This window comes from Ranitomeya imitator, chromosome 5 (genome assembly GCF_032444005.1).
Source record: "Ranitomeya imitator isolate aRanImi1 chromosome 5, aRanImi1.pri, whole genome shotgun sequence".
Taxonomy (NCBI): Eukaryota; Metazoa; Chordata; class Amphibia; order Anura; family Dendrobatidae; genus Ranitomeya; species Ranitomeya imitator.
Window position 1 is genome coordinate 355889475 of NC_091286.1, and position 21178 is coordinate 355910652.

At 43.9% G+C, this 21178-nt stretch overlaps 1 protein-coding gene across 1 annotated transcript in view; it reads left to right on the forward strand.

Annotated features, from left to right (window-relative positions):
* IMPG1 (interphotoreceptor matrix proteoglycan 1) overlaps window positions 1–21178 on the forward strand; it is a 325385-nt gene that overhangs the window by 65151 nt on the left and 239056 nt on the right. Inside the window, exon 3 of the mRNA XM_069726677.1 lies at window positions 4633–4799. Within this exon, the coding sequence (XP_069582778.1) occupies window positions 4633–4799 (167 nt within the window). The remainder of the gene's footprint in view (window positions 1–4632; window positions 4800–21178) is intronic.

Consider the following 21178-nt stretch of genomic DNA (forward strand, 5'->3'; position numbering starts at 1 on the left):
TGAACCCACCAGTGCATCACAGAATTTTGCAACATTTATCTGTGGAAATAAAAAAAAGCATTTTTCACCCAAAAATGTTTTTAACTCCAATATTTTTCATTTTCACAAGGTTAGCAGGAGAAAATGGACCTCAAAATTTGTTGTGCAATTTTTCCGGAGTACACTGATTCCCCATATCTGGTCAAAAAATACTTTTAAGGCACAGTGCAAAGCTCAGAAGGGAAGAAAAGTCATATTGATGTTCAGATTTTGCTGGACAGGTTTGAGGGTGCCATGTCACAATGGCAGAGCCTCTGAGGTGCCAGAACAGCAGAACATAAGGAACCCCATTTTACAAACTACACCTCTCAATGAATTGATCTAGTGATCAAATTGACATTACATTTTTACTACTAAGATGTTGTTTTAGACCCAGATTTTACATTTTCACACAAGAAAATGGCACCAAAATTTGTCAGACAAACTGTGCTGAATGTAGAAATATCCTATATGTGGCTGTACAGTACTGCTTAGCCACATGGGGCAGAGTGTTATTTGCCTCCTAGACTACAGATTTTCCTAGAATAGTTTGCAAACTCCATGTACAGAGCTTCAAAGTGCTAGAAGATTAGAATCCCCCTTCAAGTTACACAATTTTTGGAAAACATACCCCTTTGGAAATTTCTTTTAGGGGTAAGTGATGATTTCAATTCCATAAGTATTTTCCAGAAACAAGCAGCAGTGGATGTTAGTGAGTGAAAATTACAAACTGCAGTTGTAGTACCTAGAAGTGCCCAGCTCATGCTTCTGGAGACATGCACCCGTAAATTAGGTGGACTCTCATCGCTATAGAAATGCCAAGCATGTGGATGGTAAATGTGGTTTATTCACACTGTGAGGCTCAGAAGGGAGAGGAACAATTGGATTTGGGAGCACAGAATTCTTTTGGGGTGAAGGAGCCATTTTGCTTTTCCAGAGCCTCTGTACTACCAGTAACATGAAAGCCCCCTATAATTCTATTAACAGGTGATGACCCTGAGTGGGGACTTGCTTTTTTTGTGGATTGATTTGAAGCTTTTATTAGCAACATTTTACATAACGTTTGGAAGCACATTTATCCGGTGCTCTACGCTGAGAACTTACTTTGGGGTTTTCATCTCAATCTCTGGGTGATGTGATAGATGAAACTCCCAAAGGGATCCATTCACTATAATGCTACAGCAGAGTTACTTTGGAATCTGTCTGGCCTCTGTTCAGTGTTGTCCTTTTTTTAGAGGTGTACAAAACTGTGGCCGATGGCACTTTTTAGCCTGCCTAAAAAGACGGACACCACCAGGTCATTGGTCAGACAGCATCCACAGTGCCTACATCATCGGGGTTTCCATCTGTATCACATATTTCAGATATTTACACAGAAACCACGTGCAATTGCTCAGTGCAGAGTGCAGGATAAATGTAAGCCGAGACTTACTGCAATCTTTGGGAGTGATGCCAAATTTATATCGTTTTTATGCTTGGCTGCTGTCACATACTAAATGACTTTTTTTTTTCTGCAAAAAATAGTTTTTGCATTGCCATATGTGATGGCTATAATTTTCACATATTTCTTCTGACAGAGTCATGTGATGGCTTATAGTGTTTTTGTGAGACTAGTCGATGTTTTTATTGGTACCATTATTGGGCACAAGACTCTTTTTGATCACTTTATATTCCAATTTTTGGGAGGCAGAATGAACAAAAAACAGCAATTCAGGAATTTCTTGGGGGGTTTATGCTGGTCTGTCTGTAGTAAAATTACTAAAGCAGACTTATTCTTTGAGTCAGTTCCATTACAGCCATACCACATTTATATATTTTTTTGTGTTTTGGCACTTTTACGCAATAAAAACTATTTTATAGAACAAATAATTATTTTTGCATTGCTTTATTCTGAGAGCTATAACTTTTTTATTTTTCCGCTGATTGAGCTGTATTTGTAGAACAAGATGACGTTTTCAGCTATTCCATTTTTATTTACATACATCTTTTTGATTGTGTTTTATTCCACCTTTTGTAAGATGGAAAAGCATCATTTTTTGCCTCATTTTCTATTTTAGTTTTTCACATTGTTCACTTAAGGGACAGTTTTATAAGTGGGGTCACTTCAGATGTGGCAATGCCAAATATGTGAATTTTCTTTGCTTATTTTTTCATACGAGTATTTATCTATGGGTACAATATGATTTTTTATTTTTTATTATTTTATGATTTTTAAAAATATTTCTGCAGTTTTATTTTAACTTTTAAGTTTTTTACTAAGTCCCTCTATGGGACTTTCACTTTCCCATAGTTTGAGAGCAGTTCTAATGCATTGCAATGCTGTCAGTGCTGCATTGTTGTTGTTACAGTGCTGCATAGTTAGATCATGCACTACGCATGATCTAACTAACTTGCTAGTGAATGGTAATCCGGATGTGATCTTGATGACATTGGATCACCATGGCAATGATCGGGCCCCTGCAATGACATCGCGGGGCGCCGATCAGAGTGCAGAGGGTGCTCCATCCTTTTGCATGCCTACTAAATGCTGCAATCATAGTATTTAGGGGGTTAAAGTGATGGGAGTGATGCGGGCAATGCTCCTGCACTGAGTGCCGGGTGTTAGCTGTCAGAATGAGCTGACACCCGGCAGCGATCGCCATGACGTATCCATATGTCCAAAGTCGGCAAATACCCAGCAACCTGGACAATATGGATATTTACAAGGTCAGGAAGGGGTTAAAGCACCACTTTGGCATTTTTTCTATCTCACCACTAGAATGGTATCAAAATTGTAAGGTCCCTTCTCTAAGCCTTTTACTTACCAACTGCCATCTTGTCCTGTTCAATGGACTGCTCTGGTCATCTTCTACAGTTTGTGACTAGTGTTGAGCATTCCGATACCGCAAGTATCGGGTATCGGCCGATACTTGCGGTATCGGAATTCCGATACCGAGATCCGATACTTTTGTGGTATCGGGTATCGGTATCGGATACATAGAGATGTGTAAAATAAAGAATTAAAATAAAAAATATTGATATATTTATCTCTCCGGCGGCCCCTGGACTCAGCGCGGGTAACCGGCAGGCTTCGTTGTTCAAAATCAGCGCTTTTAGGACCTGAGAATCACGTCCCGGCTTCTGATTGGTCGCGGGCCGCCCATGTGACCGCCACGCGACCAATCACAAGCCGCGACGTCACCGCAAGCTATTAGCGCGCTCATTTTTGAAAAATGAGCGCGTTAATGACTTTCAAAGACGTAGCGGCTTGTGATTGGTCGCGTGGCCGCGACCAATCACAAGCCGCGACGTCACCGCAAGCTATTAACGCGCTCATTTTTAAAAATGAGCGCGTTAATGACTTTCAAAGACGTAGCGGCTTGTGATTGGTCGCGTGGCCGCGACCAATCACAAGCCGCGACGTCACCGCAAGCTATTAACGCGCTCATTTTTAAAAATGAGCGCGTTAATGGCTTTCAAAGACGTCGCGGCTTGTGATTGGTCGCGTGGCGGTCACATGGGTGGCCCGCGACCAATCAGAATCCGGGACGTGATTCTCAGGTCCTAAAAGCGCTGATTTTGAACAAAGAAGCCTGCCGGTTACCCGCGCTGAGTTCAGGGGCCGCCGGAGAGGTAAATATATCAATATTTTTTATTTTAATTCTTTATTTTACACATCCCTATGGATCCCAGGGCCTGAAGGAGAGTTTCCTCTCCTTCAGACCCTGGGAACCATGAGAATACCTTCCGATACTTGATGTCCCATTGACTTGTATTGGTATCGGATATCGGTATCGGCGATATCCGATATTTTTCGGGTATCGGCCGATACTATCCGATACCGATACTTTCAAGTATCGGACGGTATCGCTCAACACTATTTGTGACCTGTCAGATAGTACCAGTGTTGCACAAGGCTTTTCATAAGTCTGAGAGCCAGAACGAGACTCTCAAATGCTTACATTGAGAACTTGTGACCATTAGCTCTGACTTTCAGTCATTCAGCAGCTATGATCACAAGAAGGCGTAGTGGAATCAGAGCAGTGCTGGGATATGCAAAATATAGTTGCTGGTAAGTATTTTACCAGGGTCAGTAAACATGGATTAGTGATACCAATCCAATGGTGAAATGAAGAAACAGGCTGGAGTGATGCTTTAGTATTGTTTCTTTCTTAGTGTCGTCAATGCTGAGAAATATAGTTAGTTAATAATTATCCATCATACAATACAATCAGTGAGGCCCACAGATTGCAGCCGGACAATGACCTGAAACACATAGCCAATGTTAATGAATGAACTGTCTTGCAAAAATAGTATATTGTGTATTGTAAAGAGATAGATGGAATTGTAGAATCCAAAACTCGCAATTCTGTGGTTAGTTTTCCAAAATGTTTGAAAAAATCTCTCTACTAATCTCTTTCAAAGACTGTGTGCAAGTGAAGTGTACCTAGAGCACTTGATCTTTGCATTTTGTTAATTAATAAGAATAAAATATTAACACTTCTATTGTTGAAAGCATTCATACTTTGCTGGCTTTTCTCAACACCAGGCTAAAACATTTGTACATTACTTAAAAAAATAAAAATTATAAGTAACATATTATGTATATGTAACTATTTGGTTCTCTCTTTTCAGTCTGCCAAGAAGCAGTATGGGAAGCCTTTCGTATCTTTATGGATCGAATTCCTCAGACGGCAGAATATCAGTTCTGGGTTGATGCTTGTCAGCAAGAATCCTTTTGCATATTTGAAATTGGAAAGAATTTTAGCAATTCTCAAGAACATCTGGATATTATTCGACAGGTAGAGTATATGTAGTAAAGATGTCTACGTGGATTTACACAGTTCGATACTATAAGCCCCTGTCAAGCAGCCACCACTTTTTACTCTGTATATTCGTAGCTTTAGTTCTGCTTTAAGGGGAATAACGCAGTGTGCCTCTATTACATTCTACTTCATTTAGCTTTCTGTTACAAGTATTGTAATAGAAGGTTTACATACACAGTTATAAAATTAATCAGTGTCAGTTCAGGCTTTTATGCCTATGGACAAAGACATAAAGGGAAGGAAACCTGTAACCAGGAATATGCAGTCCAATCTGCAGACAGCATGTAATAGATCCGGGGGAGCTGAGTTGATTAATACATACAGTGGGGCAAAAAAGTATTTAGTCAGTCAGCAATAGTGCAAGTTCCACCACTTAAAAAGATGATAGGCGTCTGTAATTTACATCATAGGTAGACCTCAACTATGGGAGACAAACTGAGAAAAAAAAATCCAGAAAGTCACATTGTCTGTTTTTTTTAACATTTTATTTGCATATTATGGTGGAAAATAAGTATTTGGTCAGAAACAAAATTTCATCTCAATACTTTGTAATATATCCTTTGTTGGCAATGACAGAGGTCAAACGTTTTCTGTAAGTCTTCACAAGGTTGCCACACACTGTTGTTGGTATGTTGGCCCATTCCTCCATGCAGATCTCCTCTAGAGCAGTGATGTTTTTGGCTTTTCGCTTGGCGACACGGACTTTCAACTCCCTCCAAAGGTTTTCTTTTCCTGGCGGTGTGCTTTAGATCATTGTCATGTTGAAAGACCCAGCCACGTTTCATCTTCAATGCCCTTGCTGATGGAAGGAGGTTTGCACTCAAAATCTCACGATACATGGCCCCATTCATTCTTTCATGTACCCAGATCAGTCGTCCTGGCCCCTTTGCAGAGAAACAGCCCCAAAGCATGATGTTTCCACCACCATGCTTTACAGTAGGTATGGTGTTTGATGGATGCAACTCAGTATTCTTTTTCCTCCAAACACGACAAGTTGTGTTTCTACCAAACAGTTCCAGTTTGGTTTCATCAGACCATAGGACATTCTCCCAAAACTCCTCTGGATCATCCAAATGCTCTGTAGCAAACTTCAGACGGGCCCGGACATGTACTGGCTTAAGCAGTGGGACACGTCTGGCACTGCAGGATCTGAGTCCATGGTGGCGTAGTGTGTTACTTATGGTAGGCCTTGTTACATTGGTCCCAGCTCTCTGCAGTTCATTCACTAGGTCCCCCCGCGTGGTTCTGGGATTTTTGCTCACCGTTCTTGTGATCATTCTGACCCCACGGGGTGGGATTTTGCGTGGAGCCCCAGATCGAGGGAGATTATCAGTGGTCTTGTATGTCTTCCATTTTCTAATTATTGCTCCCACTGTTGATTTCTTCACTCCAAGCTGGTTGGCTATTGCAGATTCAGTCTTCCCAGCCTGGTGCAGGGCTACCATTTTGTTTCTGGTGTCCTTTGACAGCTCTTTGGTCTTCACCATAGTGGAGTTTGGAGTCAGACTGTTTGAGGGTGTGCACAGGTGTCTTTTGATACTGATAACAAGTTTAAACAGGTGCCATTACTACAGGTGATGAGTGGAGGAAAGAGGAGACTCTTAAAGAAGAAGTTACAGGTCTGTGAGAGCCAGAAATCTTGATTGTTTTTTTCTGACCAAATACTTATTTTCCACCATAATATGCCAAAAAAAAGATAAAAAAACAGATTTTCTGGATTTTTTTTTCTCAGTTTGTCTCCCATAGTTGAGGTCTACCTATGATGTAAATTACAGACGCCTCTCATCTTTTTAAGTGGTGGAACTTGCACTATTGCTGACTGACTAAATACTTTTTTGCCCCACTGTAATTTTCTGAGAAAAGATTGTGCAACCTATTTTTTCAGCATTTAGTCCTATACTCTTTCTGAGATTTTTGGTCCAGAGGGAGGTCCTATCAGTGACTGACAGCTATGTCAGTATGCACACTTATAGAAAGAAAGCTGTCAGTCAGTGATAGGACTGCCCACTGGATGAAAAATCTCAGAATGAGCAGATGGTTAAGGAATTAAAACACAGGTTATACTGAATCTTTAATGTGTAAATAACAAGTGACTGGCACACTCCGGACGTGTTGTGATGCAAAATTGGGGGTTTATTATACATACAGTAAACACAAACGTTTCGGTCGTAACTGGACCTTCATCAGTGTGCTAAAGGTAAATATATACAAAGAGAGTGATATCCAAAGCATAAAGGAACAAAATACAGAAAATAAACATAAACAAAACACAGTCAAAATAAACAAAAGTATATACAACACAAAAGTCATGATTACAGAAACGAATAATAACCCCATTGGGGGACCATCAAACAAGATTGCCGAGATATTCATGCTGGAAGAAAATTGAACGTGTACGTGAAGGTATGGTGAGGACTTAAATTAAACATAATTCTTAGTAATTCCATGCTAATTAGTTAATAAATATCTGTATTCAGGACATGAAAAATTAAAGTTCAAATATTGCCAATTTTTTTTTATATTTTCATCAAATTTTAGATATTTTCATAAATAAGTGCTAATCATACCGATCTAAATTTGCCACTAACATAAAGTAGAATGTGTCACAAAAAAGCTAAAGCAATCTCAGAATTACTGGAATATCAAGAAGCGTTCAAAAATGATTAGCACATAATTACCATATTCGAATTGAAAAATTTGTCCTGGTCATAAAGTTTAAATTGGCTATGGTGAGACGAGGTTAAAGAGTTTTTTTTTTCAGAATAACACAACGGGGTTTCCAGAAACGTGAGCATTCTTGTCCATCTACTGCTGCTCATTCCCACTTGAATTAAATTTTTGGTTGCTAAGCGCACAACTATGGGGATTGCTGGTATTACAGTGAGAATCTGGCAATTTTACCTAGTACTCCAAAAAGCCCTCTGCAGTAAGAAAGCTCAAAAATTGTAAAAAGCATATGTTAAGGCCACTTTCACATTTTTTGCGTTGGGGCCTAGGAGTTTCAAATTGCGTTGGGCATATATATATTTTTTTTAACTATTCTCGTGAATTAAATTGTAGAAAGTGAAACTGCGAATTTTAGAAAATTCATCTCGGACTCAATCCTGTACCTATGGATTCTCTTATATCTAGCCCTTATACACTACTGAAACTACAGTATTTCAATACAATGAAGTAGCAAGTAATATAGTGAAGGAAATATTTGGTCGACACGTTTTACCATTATAGAATGCCATTAAATTGAGCTTTTAATAGGTTTACAGTATTTTGGTCCTATGTTAAAAGTGAATGTGTCTCACAATTAAAGCAAAACCAATAAAAGCAAAAAAGTAGGGTAGACTACACAAATGGAGAAAAATATTCTCCTTTATTAGAAATTTTTTATTGCATCTGATCTTAACAGTTTGAACAGCTATTGCAAAAAATATATACATTTTCATCCTTATTGTAATCACATTTTCACTGTGTACATTTTTTTGTATTAGTTAAAATTTCATGAGAATTTACATTTTTAGCAAAAACTAAAACATTATCCCTTGAAAATAACCTATTAAATTTAGTTAATTGCATTTAGCTAGTATATTTAATTACTGAAAAACCAAAAGAATTGGAATACATAGACCACTAAAAAATAGATAAAATATAAGAAGTTTATTAAATCAATACAAACAGTAAAATTCATACATATTGGCAACAAGGAGGAGAATAGGTGTAGAGACACACTAGTACAGCAAAGGAGATAGGCAAGGACTCAAAATTAACCAGGGGTATAACAAGACAAAACTTATGGAAAATCCCTATGATCAGCAAAATCAATGGGTGGATCACCCACACCATACACATATAGTTACTGAGTCCTGCTCACCCATAATATCTGGCACAGTCCCTGCGTCTCCTTGCTGGCCCCATGAAGCTCTTTTCACGTAGATGCTTTCTCAAAAGGGGAGTGTCGTGTGCCATGTCTTCACAGATATATATAGGGGAAACAAATCCCCCTAATTGCTGATTAATGCGGCGCATGCGTCCTGGATCTTCCGGACCAGAGGTATCTCCTTCCCCCACGACCGTCAGAAAGGTGTGCGCATGTCGGTGAAAGTTCACCCAGTGACGTCAACGGACATGCACACATCGCAGGTATGATAATCACAGACAAAATGGAGATGGAACCCAGATCAGAGTGGGCGTGCGCACCACAGCGACCATCTTTAAGAAGACCATAGGGGCAAACATGAAAACAGAAACCATAAAGGTATCCATATATTAGTGAAATGTGACATATAATGAATACATAAAGGTAAAGAGACCATGAATACAGAAAGCACCATGACAATAATAACATTATAGGGAAACAGGTGCATAAAATGCTAAGTGGGAATTAAAGTGACATAGTGCAACATATGGTCATATAGCATTGCAATAATGATAGATGTCAGCATGTTGATACAAGATATTCATACAAAATATGAAAGATGAATGGTGACGAATGTGCAAAAAGCCTCCAAATGATCCAAAAGACGAATTCCGAATCTCCATAGGAAATACCACGAAAAGAGGAGAAACGAGGTCCGCAAGGTATCAGAGAATCCTGGATCCATGAACCAGCATAATATGACTAAAAATAAAAAACTGATACAATACAAAAATTTAAATTAAAAAGAAATAAAAAAATAATAACATAGTGTTAAAGACTCCAGTGAATCTAGGTGGAAACAAATATTTAAAAGGAATCAGTACAACTACTACACAGGTGGCGGAAAAAGGTGGAAGATTAGTGTCACATAGACCGGTGTGCCAAAGTATACTTAGAGCTATAAAAGGAAGGGATACGCATGGGCTTACAAGAATGGGGCAAAGGACAATTTCTTGTTTAGTCCCTTCGGGGCCATGTGGCCAAAGGTGACAATCCACCTACACTCCCGCTGCACTAACATTTGGGTAAGATTGCCACTCTTGATCCCACCATGGATCCCGTAGATGCCCCTCACTTTCAAGCCGCTAGGGCCGGAACCCTGAGCAGCCCTAAAATGTCTCAGCAGTGTTTTTTATAACGATACATGTTCATCATCTCTTGCTGCCAAGATATCCAGCACATGTTCGTGTGTAGGGTTGAGCGACCTTCACTTTTATAGGATCGGGTCGGGTTTCACGAAACCCGACTTTTGGAAAAGTCGGTTCGAGTGAAATCGGCCGATCCTATAAAAAAGTCGGGGTCGGGGTCGGCCGAAACTCGAAACCCAATGCAGTGCATTGGGTTTCCATGGTTCCCAGGGTCTGAAGGAGCGGAAACTCTCCTTTAGGCCCTGGGATCCATATTTAAGTGTAAAATATAGAATTAAAATAAAAAATATTGCAATACTTACCCTCTGACGCGCCCTGGTACTAACCGGCAGCCTTCCTCCTTCGAATCCGCGCTTCTAGGACCTTGCCGTGATGTCGCGGTGACGTCGCGGCTTGTGATTGGCCGCGCGGCCGCCCATGTGACCGCTCGCGCGGCCAATCACAAGCCGCGACGTCACCCGCGACGTCACCGAAGGTCCTGGAAGGGCTGATTCTTAGGAAGGAAGGCTGTCGGAAGGAAGCAGGGCGCTTCCGAGGGTGAGTATATTCCTATTAGGTATATACTCACCCTCGGAAGCGCCCTGCTTCCTTCCGACAGCCTTCCTTCCTAAGAATCAGCCCTTCCAGGACCTTCGGTGACGTCGCGGGTGACGTCGCGGCTTGTGATTGGCCGCGCGAGCGGTCACATGGGCGGCCGCGCGGCCAATCACAAGCCGCGACGTCACCGCGACGTCACGGCAAGGTCCTAGAAGCGCGGATTCGAAGGAGGAAGGCTGCCGGTTAGTACCAGGGCGCGTCAGAGGGTAAGTATTGCAATATTTTTTATTTTAATTCTATATTTTACACTTTAATCTGAATTCCGATACCAATTCCCGATATCTTAAACATATCGGGAATCGGGATCGGAATTCCGATTCCAGATTCAAAAGATCGCCGACTTCATGGCCGACCCCCCACTGGGGTCGGGTCGGGTTTCATGAAACCCGACCTTGCCAAAAGTCGGCGACTTTTGAACAATTTCGACCCGTTTCGCTCAACCCTATTCGTGTGTCCTAACTCGCAATTTCCTCGACGTGAGACCCACATATATAAGGAAGCAGGGGCATGTTGCATAATAAATGACATGTGTAACATGGCATGAGATATATTCACGGATCTTGTATTCCCTGCTCCCATTTGATGACTTAAAGGTCTCACATCAAAGGATGTTTGGGCACGCGACACATGACCCGCAGGGGTAACAGTCAACTTTCGGACTACCGAGATTGAAAATAGTTTTAGGTTTAATCACATAGTGTTACGACTGGCGGAACGCACCAAGTACAAGATGTTATGGTACTAGGTGTGTTCGCAGTCCGAGGTCCACCGTGCAGGTGAAAACCCTGCTGCTAGTAAAGATGGACTATATGGCGGTACTATAAGAATACACACATGGGTTAACTTCACCCTGTGTGAAGGAAGCGACCCTGTTGCGTCACAGGACCGCGGTACCGCACATAGAGCGCAAGCAAGAAGTCTCTAATCTCAAACCCGAGACTTAGGATTTGAGTTCAGAAGACCTCATGCGCTCGACACCGCAACTGGGGTGTCAGAGAAGGATAAATAATAATATATAAAGGCACAAGAGTGCGTGCGGTGCCGCACAGACGGACGCCACTAACCACCCAGGCTTGGGTCAGGTAAGCGCAGGGCGCCGTACAGGCGGTCACAGCAACTAGACGCTGATATGTGTGTTTCGTGCTGATGGCTAGTCGGGCGCTAGATAGCTACCATCATCCGCAAACAGTCAACAACACCAGGGAGGGATATTTAGGAGCTTTCATCCTTCGACATATATCCATCTACACACACACATAATATCAAAGACAATACTAGCGCATGGCCGTGCGGTCATGCGCAGTTTATATAGCTGCAGCACAGGAAACAGCTACAGAAGTTTTGCCCTTTCAGGACCTGCCAAAAGGACCAATGGGATGTGCTGCAGTACCTGAGCATGTGACCCTCGATCTCCAACAGGAGATCTTGCCCTGGGCATGCTCAGTGTGTGCAAATAAGGACTTAGATCCAGAAACGTCCACTCGCCGCTGCCCAGCACTGGCTTCAATGGCAGAAGCAGGAAAAGTAGCAGTAACTCTTCGCACAGAGTCAGACTGAGCGAGACGCTGGGATCGACGTCCCTGCTGAGCAGACTCCACTGCGGCTGGAGGAGAATGGGAGACCGCAGTGGAGACAGATCGAGATTCCCCCTGTGCAGCAGAGGAAACTCGACTCCTAACATTACCCCCCCTCCTAAGGCCCCCCCTCCTTGGGCCTCGCTACGTTCGAAGGCAGCAATGAGCTGCGGGGCCCGAATGTGCTCAACAGGCTCCCAGGACCTGTCCTCGGGGCCATAACCCTTCCAGTCTACCAAATAAAATTTTTTCCCACGTACCACCTTGCACCCCAAAATAGCGTTCACCTCATAATCGTCCGTAGACGAACCCGATGTCCCAGCAGATGACTCGGAGAACCGGGACATATACACGGGTTTCAAGAGGGACACATGAAAGGTGTCGGTGATACCCAGGCGTGGCGGAAGGGCCAAACGATAGACCACAGGATTAACCTGCTCAAGGACCTTGAATGGGCCCAAGTAGCGAGGAGCAAATTTAGTGGACTCAACTCGCAGCCTGATGTTACGGGCGGAGAGCCACACCAAGTCGCCAGGAGCAAAGGTCGGAGCGGGGCGCCGATGAGCATCGGCGGAGGACCTCATTCTCTCCTTAGAGGCCCGAATGGCATCCTGAGTGCAGTCCCAAATATCCCGTGCCTCCACAACCCAGTCTGACACCCTGGAGTCGGCGGAAGACATGGGCATAGGCACAGGTATCCGTGGATGCTGACCATAGTTGAGGAGGAATGGGGTTTGTCCAGTGGAGTCGGCTACGGCGTTGTTCAGTGCAAACTCTGCCCATGATAGCAAGTATTCCCAGTCATCCTGCCTGGCTGAAACAAAATGTCGCAGGTATGTGACCAAGGTCTGGTTGGCCCTCTCTACCAACCCATTTGTCTCGGGATGATATGCGGAAGAGAGATTTAACTCAATGCTGAGAAGACGACATAGCTCTCTCCAGAACCGAGACGCAAACTGGTGACCCCGGTCACTGACAATTTTGTCTGGCATGCCGTGTAGGCGGAAGATGTGTCTTATGAACAACGCTGCCAAGGCCCGTGCAAAAGGTAACCGTGGGAGCGGCACCAAATGCACCATTTTCGAGAAATGATCGGAAATAACCCAAATGACGGTACAGCCGCGAGACTTGGGCAAACCCACTACAAAGTCCATCCCGACCATCTCCCAGGGCCTGTCTGCCACCGGCAAGGGATAGAGTAACCCAGATGGCCGTTGTCGAGGAGACTTATTTTTGGCGCATGAGACACACGCCAGAACGTAATCTCTGACATCTCGGACCATATGCGGCCACCAGTACGTCCTCGCCAGTAGCTCAGATGTCCTCTTTGTCCCAAAGTGTCCACCCACCCTGGACGAATGAGCCCAAGAGAGAACCTCCGGTCGCAAATTAATGGGCACAAAAGTCTTGCCCGGAGGCACAGACTCTAGCGAAACCGGCGCTACGGTTCTCAGGCTCTCGGAAGGGACAATAAGCCGAGGCTCTTCTTCCTCCTCCTCAGTTGACATAAGGGAGCGAGAGAAAGCGTCAGCACGGATATTCTTCTCCCCGGCGAGATAATGAAGGGAAAAGTGGAACGGGGAGAAGAACAGGGACCATCTGGCCTGGCGAGAATTTAGCCGCTGGGCTGTCTGCAAATAGACCAAATTTTTGTGGTCCGTGTAAACTTGGAAGGGAAACCGCGCACCTTCCAGAAGGTGTCTCCACTCCGAAAAGGCCAACTTCATTGCTAGCAACTCCCTGTCCCCGATGGAGTAGTTTCTCTCCGCTGGCGTGAAGGTCTTAGAGAAGAAGAAGCATGGATGCTTCCGACCTTGAGCATCCTTTTGATAGAGGACTGCTCCAGCACCAACGGACGAGGCATCCACCTCCATTAGGAATGGCTTATCCACATCGGGACGATGTAAGATGGGAGCGCTAGCAGGACTTCATAGAAGTGAAGGCCTTGGAGACCTCTTCCGACCACAATTTGGGATTCGCTCCCTTCTTGGTGAGGGCTACCAAGAGAGCTACTAGAGTTGAGAAGTGGGGAATGAACTGGCGGTAATAGTTTATGAACCCCATAAAGCGCTGCACCGCTTTAAGAGAATGGGGCTCTTGCCAGTCCATCACAGCCTGTAGTTTGGCAGGATCCATAGCCAATCCCTGGGCTGAGATGATGTAGCCTAGGAAAGGTAAGGACTCCTGCTCAAACATACACTTCTCCAACTTTGCATAAAGAGAGTTTGCCCGTAGGAGGTCGAAGACTCTGCCAACATCTCTCCGGTAGGAGTCAATATCTGGAGAAAAGATGAGAATATCATCCAGATAGACTACAACTGAGGTGGAAAGCATATCCCGGAAGATGTCGTTGACAAAGTCTTGGAAAACGGCTGGGGAATTACAGAGCCCGAAGGGCATTACCAGATACTCATAGTGCCCATCTCTGGTGTTAAACGCCGTTTTCCATTCGTCCCCCTCACGGATGCGAATCAGGTTGTAAGCACCCCGCAGATCTAGTTTAGTAAACACCCTTGCTCCCCGAAGCCTATTGAAAATCTCAGATATCAAGGCCAAAGGATACTTGTTCTTAACGGTGATAGCGTTAAGACCCCTGTAGTCTATGCATGGACGTAGTTCCCCATTCTTCTTCTGCACGAAAAAGAACCCTGCCCCAGCAGGTGACACCGACTTCCTGATGAACCCTCTTGCCAGATTCTCTTGAATGTACTGAGACATTGCCTCCGTCTCCGGGAGAGATAATGGATAGACTTGACCCCGGGGAGGCTCAGTACCAGGCAAGAGATCAATAGGACAGTCATAGGGGCGATGGGGCGGAAGGGTCTCCGCCGCCTTTTTGGAGAAAACGTCTGCATAAGACCAATATTGCTTGGGGAGAGAGGATAGATCTGCGGGTACCACTGTAGTAGCAACCTGAACGCACTCTCGGTGACACCTACCCCCACAAGATTCACCCCATCCCAGAATTCTGCCTGAGGACCACTCAATGTGAGGAAAGTGGTACCGTAGCCAAGGTATCCCCAACAGGACCTCATCAATTCCCTCAGGAATGATGAGCAGAGATAAAATCTCCTGATGGGATGGCGACACGGACAGGGTAAAAGGGATGGTCTGATGTGTTATCTGTGAGGGCAGTGTCGACCCATTCACCACTCGTACCGTGACTGGTTGAGGTAGCATAACCAGGGGTATTGCGTGACGTTGGGCGAAGGCAGAAGACATAAAATTGCCCTCCGCCCCAGAATCCACGCAGAGCTCTACCGAGTGGGAGGATGAGCCTAATGTTATTGTCCCCTTAAAGGACAATTTGGAGGCAAACGTCGCCGTGTCTAGTGTACCTCCACCTACTACCACTAGACGCTGACGTTTCCTCGACTGCTGGGGACATCTGGTGGCAAGATGTCCTGACTGCTGGCACACATGACAAACATGGAGTGCACGAGCGGTCCGGGACTTAGATCCCGCTCGTGACACTACCGTAGGCTCATGGGACTCAGGGGCCTGGACTGGAGATTCCAAAGGTTTGGCGAAGGTGGGAGCCAGCCGAAACCTCTGCCTACACTGGGCTCGCTCTAACCTCCGCTCGTGAAAACGGAGGTCAATACGAGTGGATACTGTTATTAATTCCTCCAGTGTGGCGGGAATCTCCCTAGTGGCCAGGGCGTCCTTAACGTGGTCAGCCAGCCCCCTCCAAAATATAGGAATGAGGGCTTTGTCCGACCACTCCAGCTCAGATGCTAGGGTGTGGAAGTGTACGGCAAAATGGCTGACCAAGGACGAGCCCTGAGTCAATGCCAACAGTTGGAGCGCCGTATCATTGGTGACACGAGGTCCTAAAAAGACCTGTTTCAGAGTGCTCAGAAACAACGGAGCACTCTGCACCACATGATCGCCACGCTCCCATAGCGGCGTATCCCACTGCAACGCCCTGTTCGATAGAAGAGACACAATAAACCCCACCTTAGCCCGCTCTGTAGGGAAACGAGAGGCCAGAAGCTCGAGGTGGATAGAGCACTGACTCACGAAACCCCTACAAGACTTACTGTCACCAGAGAATTTCTCTGGTAGCGGGAGGCGGGTTAGAGTCGGGACAGGAGCAGCAGTGGATAAGGTGGCTGCAGCAACACTAGCAGCCTGAACAGCGACAGCAGTGACATCCACAGCTGAGGTTGAACGCTCAAGAGCCGCCAACCTTCCCTCCAGCTGCTGGATGTACCGCTGTGAACGCTGATCGTCCATCCTTTACTAGCCAGACCTTGGCGCTAGTATTATGTTACGACTGGCAGACCGCACCAAGTACAAGATGTTATGGTACTAGGTGTGTTCGCAGTCCGAGGTCCACCGTGCAGGTGAAAACCTTGCTGCTAGTAAAGATGGACTATATGGCGGTACTATAAGAATACACACATGGGTTAACTTCAACCTGTGTGAAGGAAGCGACCCTGTTGCGTCACAGGACCGCGGTACTGCACATAGAGCGCAAGCAAGAAGTCTCTAATCTCAAACCCGAGACTGAGGATTTGAGTTCAGAAGACCTCATGCGCTCGACACCGCAACTGGGGTGTCAGAGAAGGATAAATAATAATATATAAAGGCACAAGAGTGCGTGCGGTGCCGCACAGACGGACTCCACTAACCACCCAGGCTTGGGTCAGGTAAGCGCAGGGCGCCGTACAGGCGGTCACAGCAACTAGACGCTGTATGTGTGCTGATGGCTAGTCAGGCGCTAGATAGCTACCATCATCCGCAAACAGTCAACAACATCAGGGAGGGATATTTAGGAGCTTTCATCCTTCGACATACATCCATCTACACACACACATAATATCAAAGACAATACTAGCGCATGGCCGTGCGGTCATGCGCAGTTTATATAGCTGCAGCACAGGAAACAGCTACAGAAGTTTTGCCCTTTCAGGACCTGCCAAAAGGACCAATGGGATGTGCTGCAGTACCTGAGCATGTGACCCTTGATCTCCAACAGGAGATCTTGCCCTGGGCATGCTCAGTGTGTGCAAATAAGGACTTAGATCCAGAAACGTCCACTCGCCGCTGCCCAGCACTGGCTTCAATGGCAGAAGCAGGAAAAGTAGCAGTAACTCTTCGCACAGAGTCAGACTGAGCGAGACGCTGGGATCGACGTCCCTGCTGAGCAGACTCCACTGCGGCTGGAGGAGAATGGGAGACCGCAGCGGAGACGGATCGAGATTCCCCCTGTGCAGCAGAGGAAACTCGACTCCTAACACATAGTGGCTGCTTACAAGATGATCTTTAAAATTTCTCCCTCTGCGTTGTGTCATGAGCGGCTGCGGTGATAAGTGTCCTGCTAGAACAGCATCAGTTTGCAAGACTGACCTATGTTTGGACAAAATCTCACGGATCCGATCCCATGGACAATTGGTGGTGGAAATAAACCTAATTTCATTTGAACTTTGTTGATGGGTATTCTTAGGTTTAACCAATAGGTCCTCCCTCTTCGTGAACTTAGCCCGCCTGTATCCCTCCTTAATGAATCGATATATCCCCTCTCCTTGAAACGATCAGTAAGTATGGTGGACAGGGCACTGCCATTGCAAGCTTATATTCTACAGGATAATGTGGCAGGAGACAGAAGGTTGGGGGGTTGTGGCAGCTTTGATGGTGGTGGCAGCTGGGTTATTGCAGGCTGTTAGCTTTGTTGAAGAGATGTGTTTCCAAGTTACGTTTGAAAGTTCAGAATGTGGTGGATATTCTGGTATGTTGGGGCACAGAATTCCAGAAGATGGGAGCTAGTGAGGAGAAGTTTTGGAGGTGAGGGGGGTGTGTAACATATAAGTGTGGAGGAGTAAAGGATGTCTTTGGAGGGCTGGAGATTATGTGTGGGAAGATATCAGGAGATTAGATAGGAAATATATGGAGGAGACAGATTATGGACAACTTTACATGTTAATGTTAGTTATTTGAACTGGATCGGTAGGGGAATTGGGAGCCAATGAAGGAATTTGTAGAGAGGATAAGAGAAGGAATAACGAGACGCAAGATGGAATAGTCGAGCACCAGAGTGAATGAGGGACTGGAGAGGTGCAAGAGTGTTAGCAGGGAGGCCACAAAGAAGTATATTGCAGTACTTAAGGCAGGAGATGATGAAGGCATATACTAGCATTTTAGGAGATTTGGGGTAGAGGAAAGGATTGATTCTGGTAATATTGAATTGAAGGTGGCAGGACGCTGCAAGCTTGGGTGTGCGATTTGAAGGACAGGGCAAAATAGAGGGTTACTCTGAGGCAGCAAACTTCCAGTACAGAGGAAAGTAAATAGTGACATATATGCATATAATGTACTCTTCATTTTAATGTAGTGTAAGGATATGTTCATGAAACATTTTTGCCACATATCAATGCCTCCAACGGGGTTTTTGAGCTGCTACAAAAAGAAAGCCAATAAAGATGTGACATATGTGCATTTTATACCTATTAACATATATGCATTTTCATATTGATATTATGGTTGGAACACTTAAAGAGCAACCGTTTTTACTTCTGATATCAATAGTATATGTGAAAATAAGCAACTTTGTAATACATCTTATCGCAGTAGTCTGCTTCTTTCTCTCACAGAATTAAGGAGTTATTATGAAAATTCTCAATTCTGAGGTAAAATCTGTGCTTACTGAAAACAGACCTTCCCATTACTGACATAGGAGATGGCAGCTGCTACTGATAAGATTCTATGTAGTCGGGAGGAGGCAGGAGTTAGAGACAGACTTCGCAATGAAGTCTTAGGCCCCTTTCACACATCAGTTTTTTGCTGTCAGTCACAATCTGTTGGCTTGACGGATTGACGGATCCGTTGCAGATAGCAGGATTTGTTTTTATTTAAATTCGATAGATAGCCTAGACTGATAGCAAAAAACTGATATGTGAACAGGGCCTAAGTTCACATCATGTTTTTTGCCACACGTCTAAAAGAGTGAAAAATGGGATTCGGGTGCATCTGCTGACAAGGACATTAACTTTAATTAAGCAGATGAGTAAGGCTGAGTGCACACGAAGTGGCAACACTTTTGATGCTGCGTGCAAAGCGCCATCGTCTATTGAAAGTGGGTGAATCTGCATGTGTTCATTGAGCTATGCAAATTCCCGTGTCCAATACATTCTATTGGTGAAATTGGGGAAATTTGTTTTGCAGAGACTAATGTCTCCGCAGGACAAATTGACAAATTGACATGCTGCGGTCTGGAGAGACGTGCCGCATGTGTGTCTCCGCGGGTGAGTTACAGACATCTGTGGACGTATAGTGGACATGGGATTTCTTGAAATCCCATCCATTATGCTGTAACATCTGGCTGCAGCGGGTTGGATGCTGCATAAGTACACAGAGCCCAATCTGCAGCAACTATGGATCGTATGCACATACCCTAACTGTGCTCTGTCTGAGAACATTTTTGTCAGTGTTCTCTTTTTTGTGGAGGCTCAAAAACCCTGTTGCAGGCATTGACGTGTGTCAAAAACATTACGTGAACATATCTATTCGCTACATTAAGATAGACATGCTAATTTGTGGAACAGTCACTGGCATTCAATCTATGTGCTATTATTAAGCACAATTTGCATTGACCTTTTTTACAAAATTGACAAGACTAGTGCATTTTGAAATGTAAATATAAGTGAACTACCACATTGATTTATAGTGTAAAAAAGCAACTGTCTTAAAAATGCTGATTACAAAGTATATTCTTTCTCTTTAGACATGTTTTTTGATAACCCCTCAGAATGTCTTCGGTCTGTATGTATCCAAATTTTTATGCACAGCTGGGACAATTTAGATCCACATTTGGTAAGTAGGTTTATGGGATGTCGTTATTGCTGCTTGTTTCTGATAAGAAGTCTCCTCTGTGCATACGTTCGGAGGTCATTTACATAAGCTAGCACATATGTACAGAAGAATATCTAGAAGGAAAACAATGCAGGTCTGTGGATCTTGATCCATGTCTGAAATTTGACAACCTTTATATATAAAATATATTATAGATCAATTAAGCCCAGAATTTACTTCAGACAAAAAAGCAAAAAGTGAATCACGTGGGTTTTTTTGGCTGCCACTCTAAAAAAATTGCAAGAAAAAGATAGCAATATCTCGCATCTTCCCCAAAAATGTGTGATTAAAAAATTCAACTTGCTACGAAAAAAAGATCTCTCACATAGTTAGGTATCATTGTAATTATACTGACATAGAGAATCATATTTTGAATGCACTATAAACACTGTCAGCAAAAAAGCGTTTTGGAATTGACATTCAGTCTTTGATATTTGTATACAGAGGCTCTCTGAACAAACACTCCACCCATCAGCCTATGGGTGGAGCAATTACAGCAGGATCCTACCTACCCATATAAATATATAATGCATAAAAAGAAAAAAAAAGCACCAATGTATAATATTAAAAGATAACACTTTATTGAATCATAATAAAAATCAATGCAGAGCATGAAAGTAGGGTGATGAACAGAAAACAGACCAGAAATGTGGAACCGCAAGTCAAAGCTACAAGTAGTGAGACCAGCATGCAGGGTAGTGCAAAAGGTAAAAAGGTTAGAGTATAATCAAGTTAATCCCTATGGTGAGTAACTAATTAATGAAGGGGAAGAACCCACCAACCCACCGATAAGCAGTAGTATGTATATGGTAACAACAAAATTGAAATAAAGAATATAATTAAGTAGATGGTATAGTACATGAGTCCTTTGGTGCCACCACCCCAACGCCTGTTTCAGACGAAGTGCCGTCTTCTAGGAAGTGGCATAGCTGAACTGTAGCAACAATATATAGTAACTGTGAACCAATAAGGATAGATGTCTCATATAAAGCAGATGTAATGCTGCTAGAGGTTGGTTCATGCAGAGCCGATGTACTAAGAATGTCGGCATCATCAAGGGCTCTTCTCTAGACACACTATACAGCAAACTTTCTTATTATATCGTAATTTTATTTTGATTTAATAAGTTTTCCATTATCCCGCTATTAGGTTGTATTCATGCATCTTGTCTTTATAGGATTGGTGATTCACATTCTCATGTATATATTGCACAAGCCTGCTTATCAGCATACAATTCAATATGTTCTTACCTTTCTTTAAATGCTATGCTTA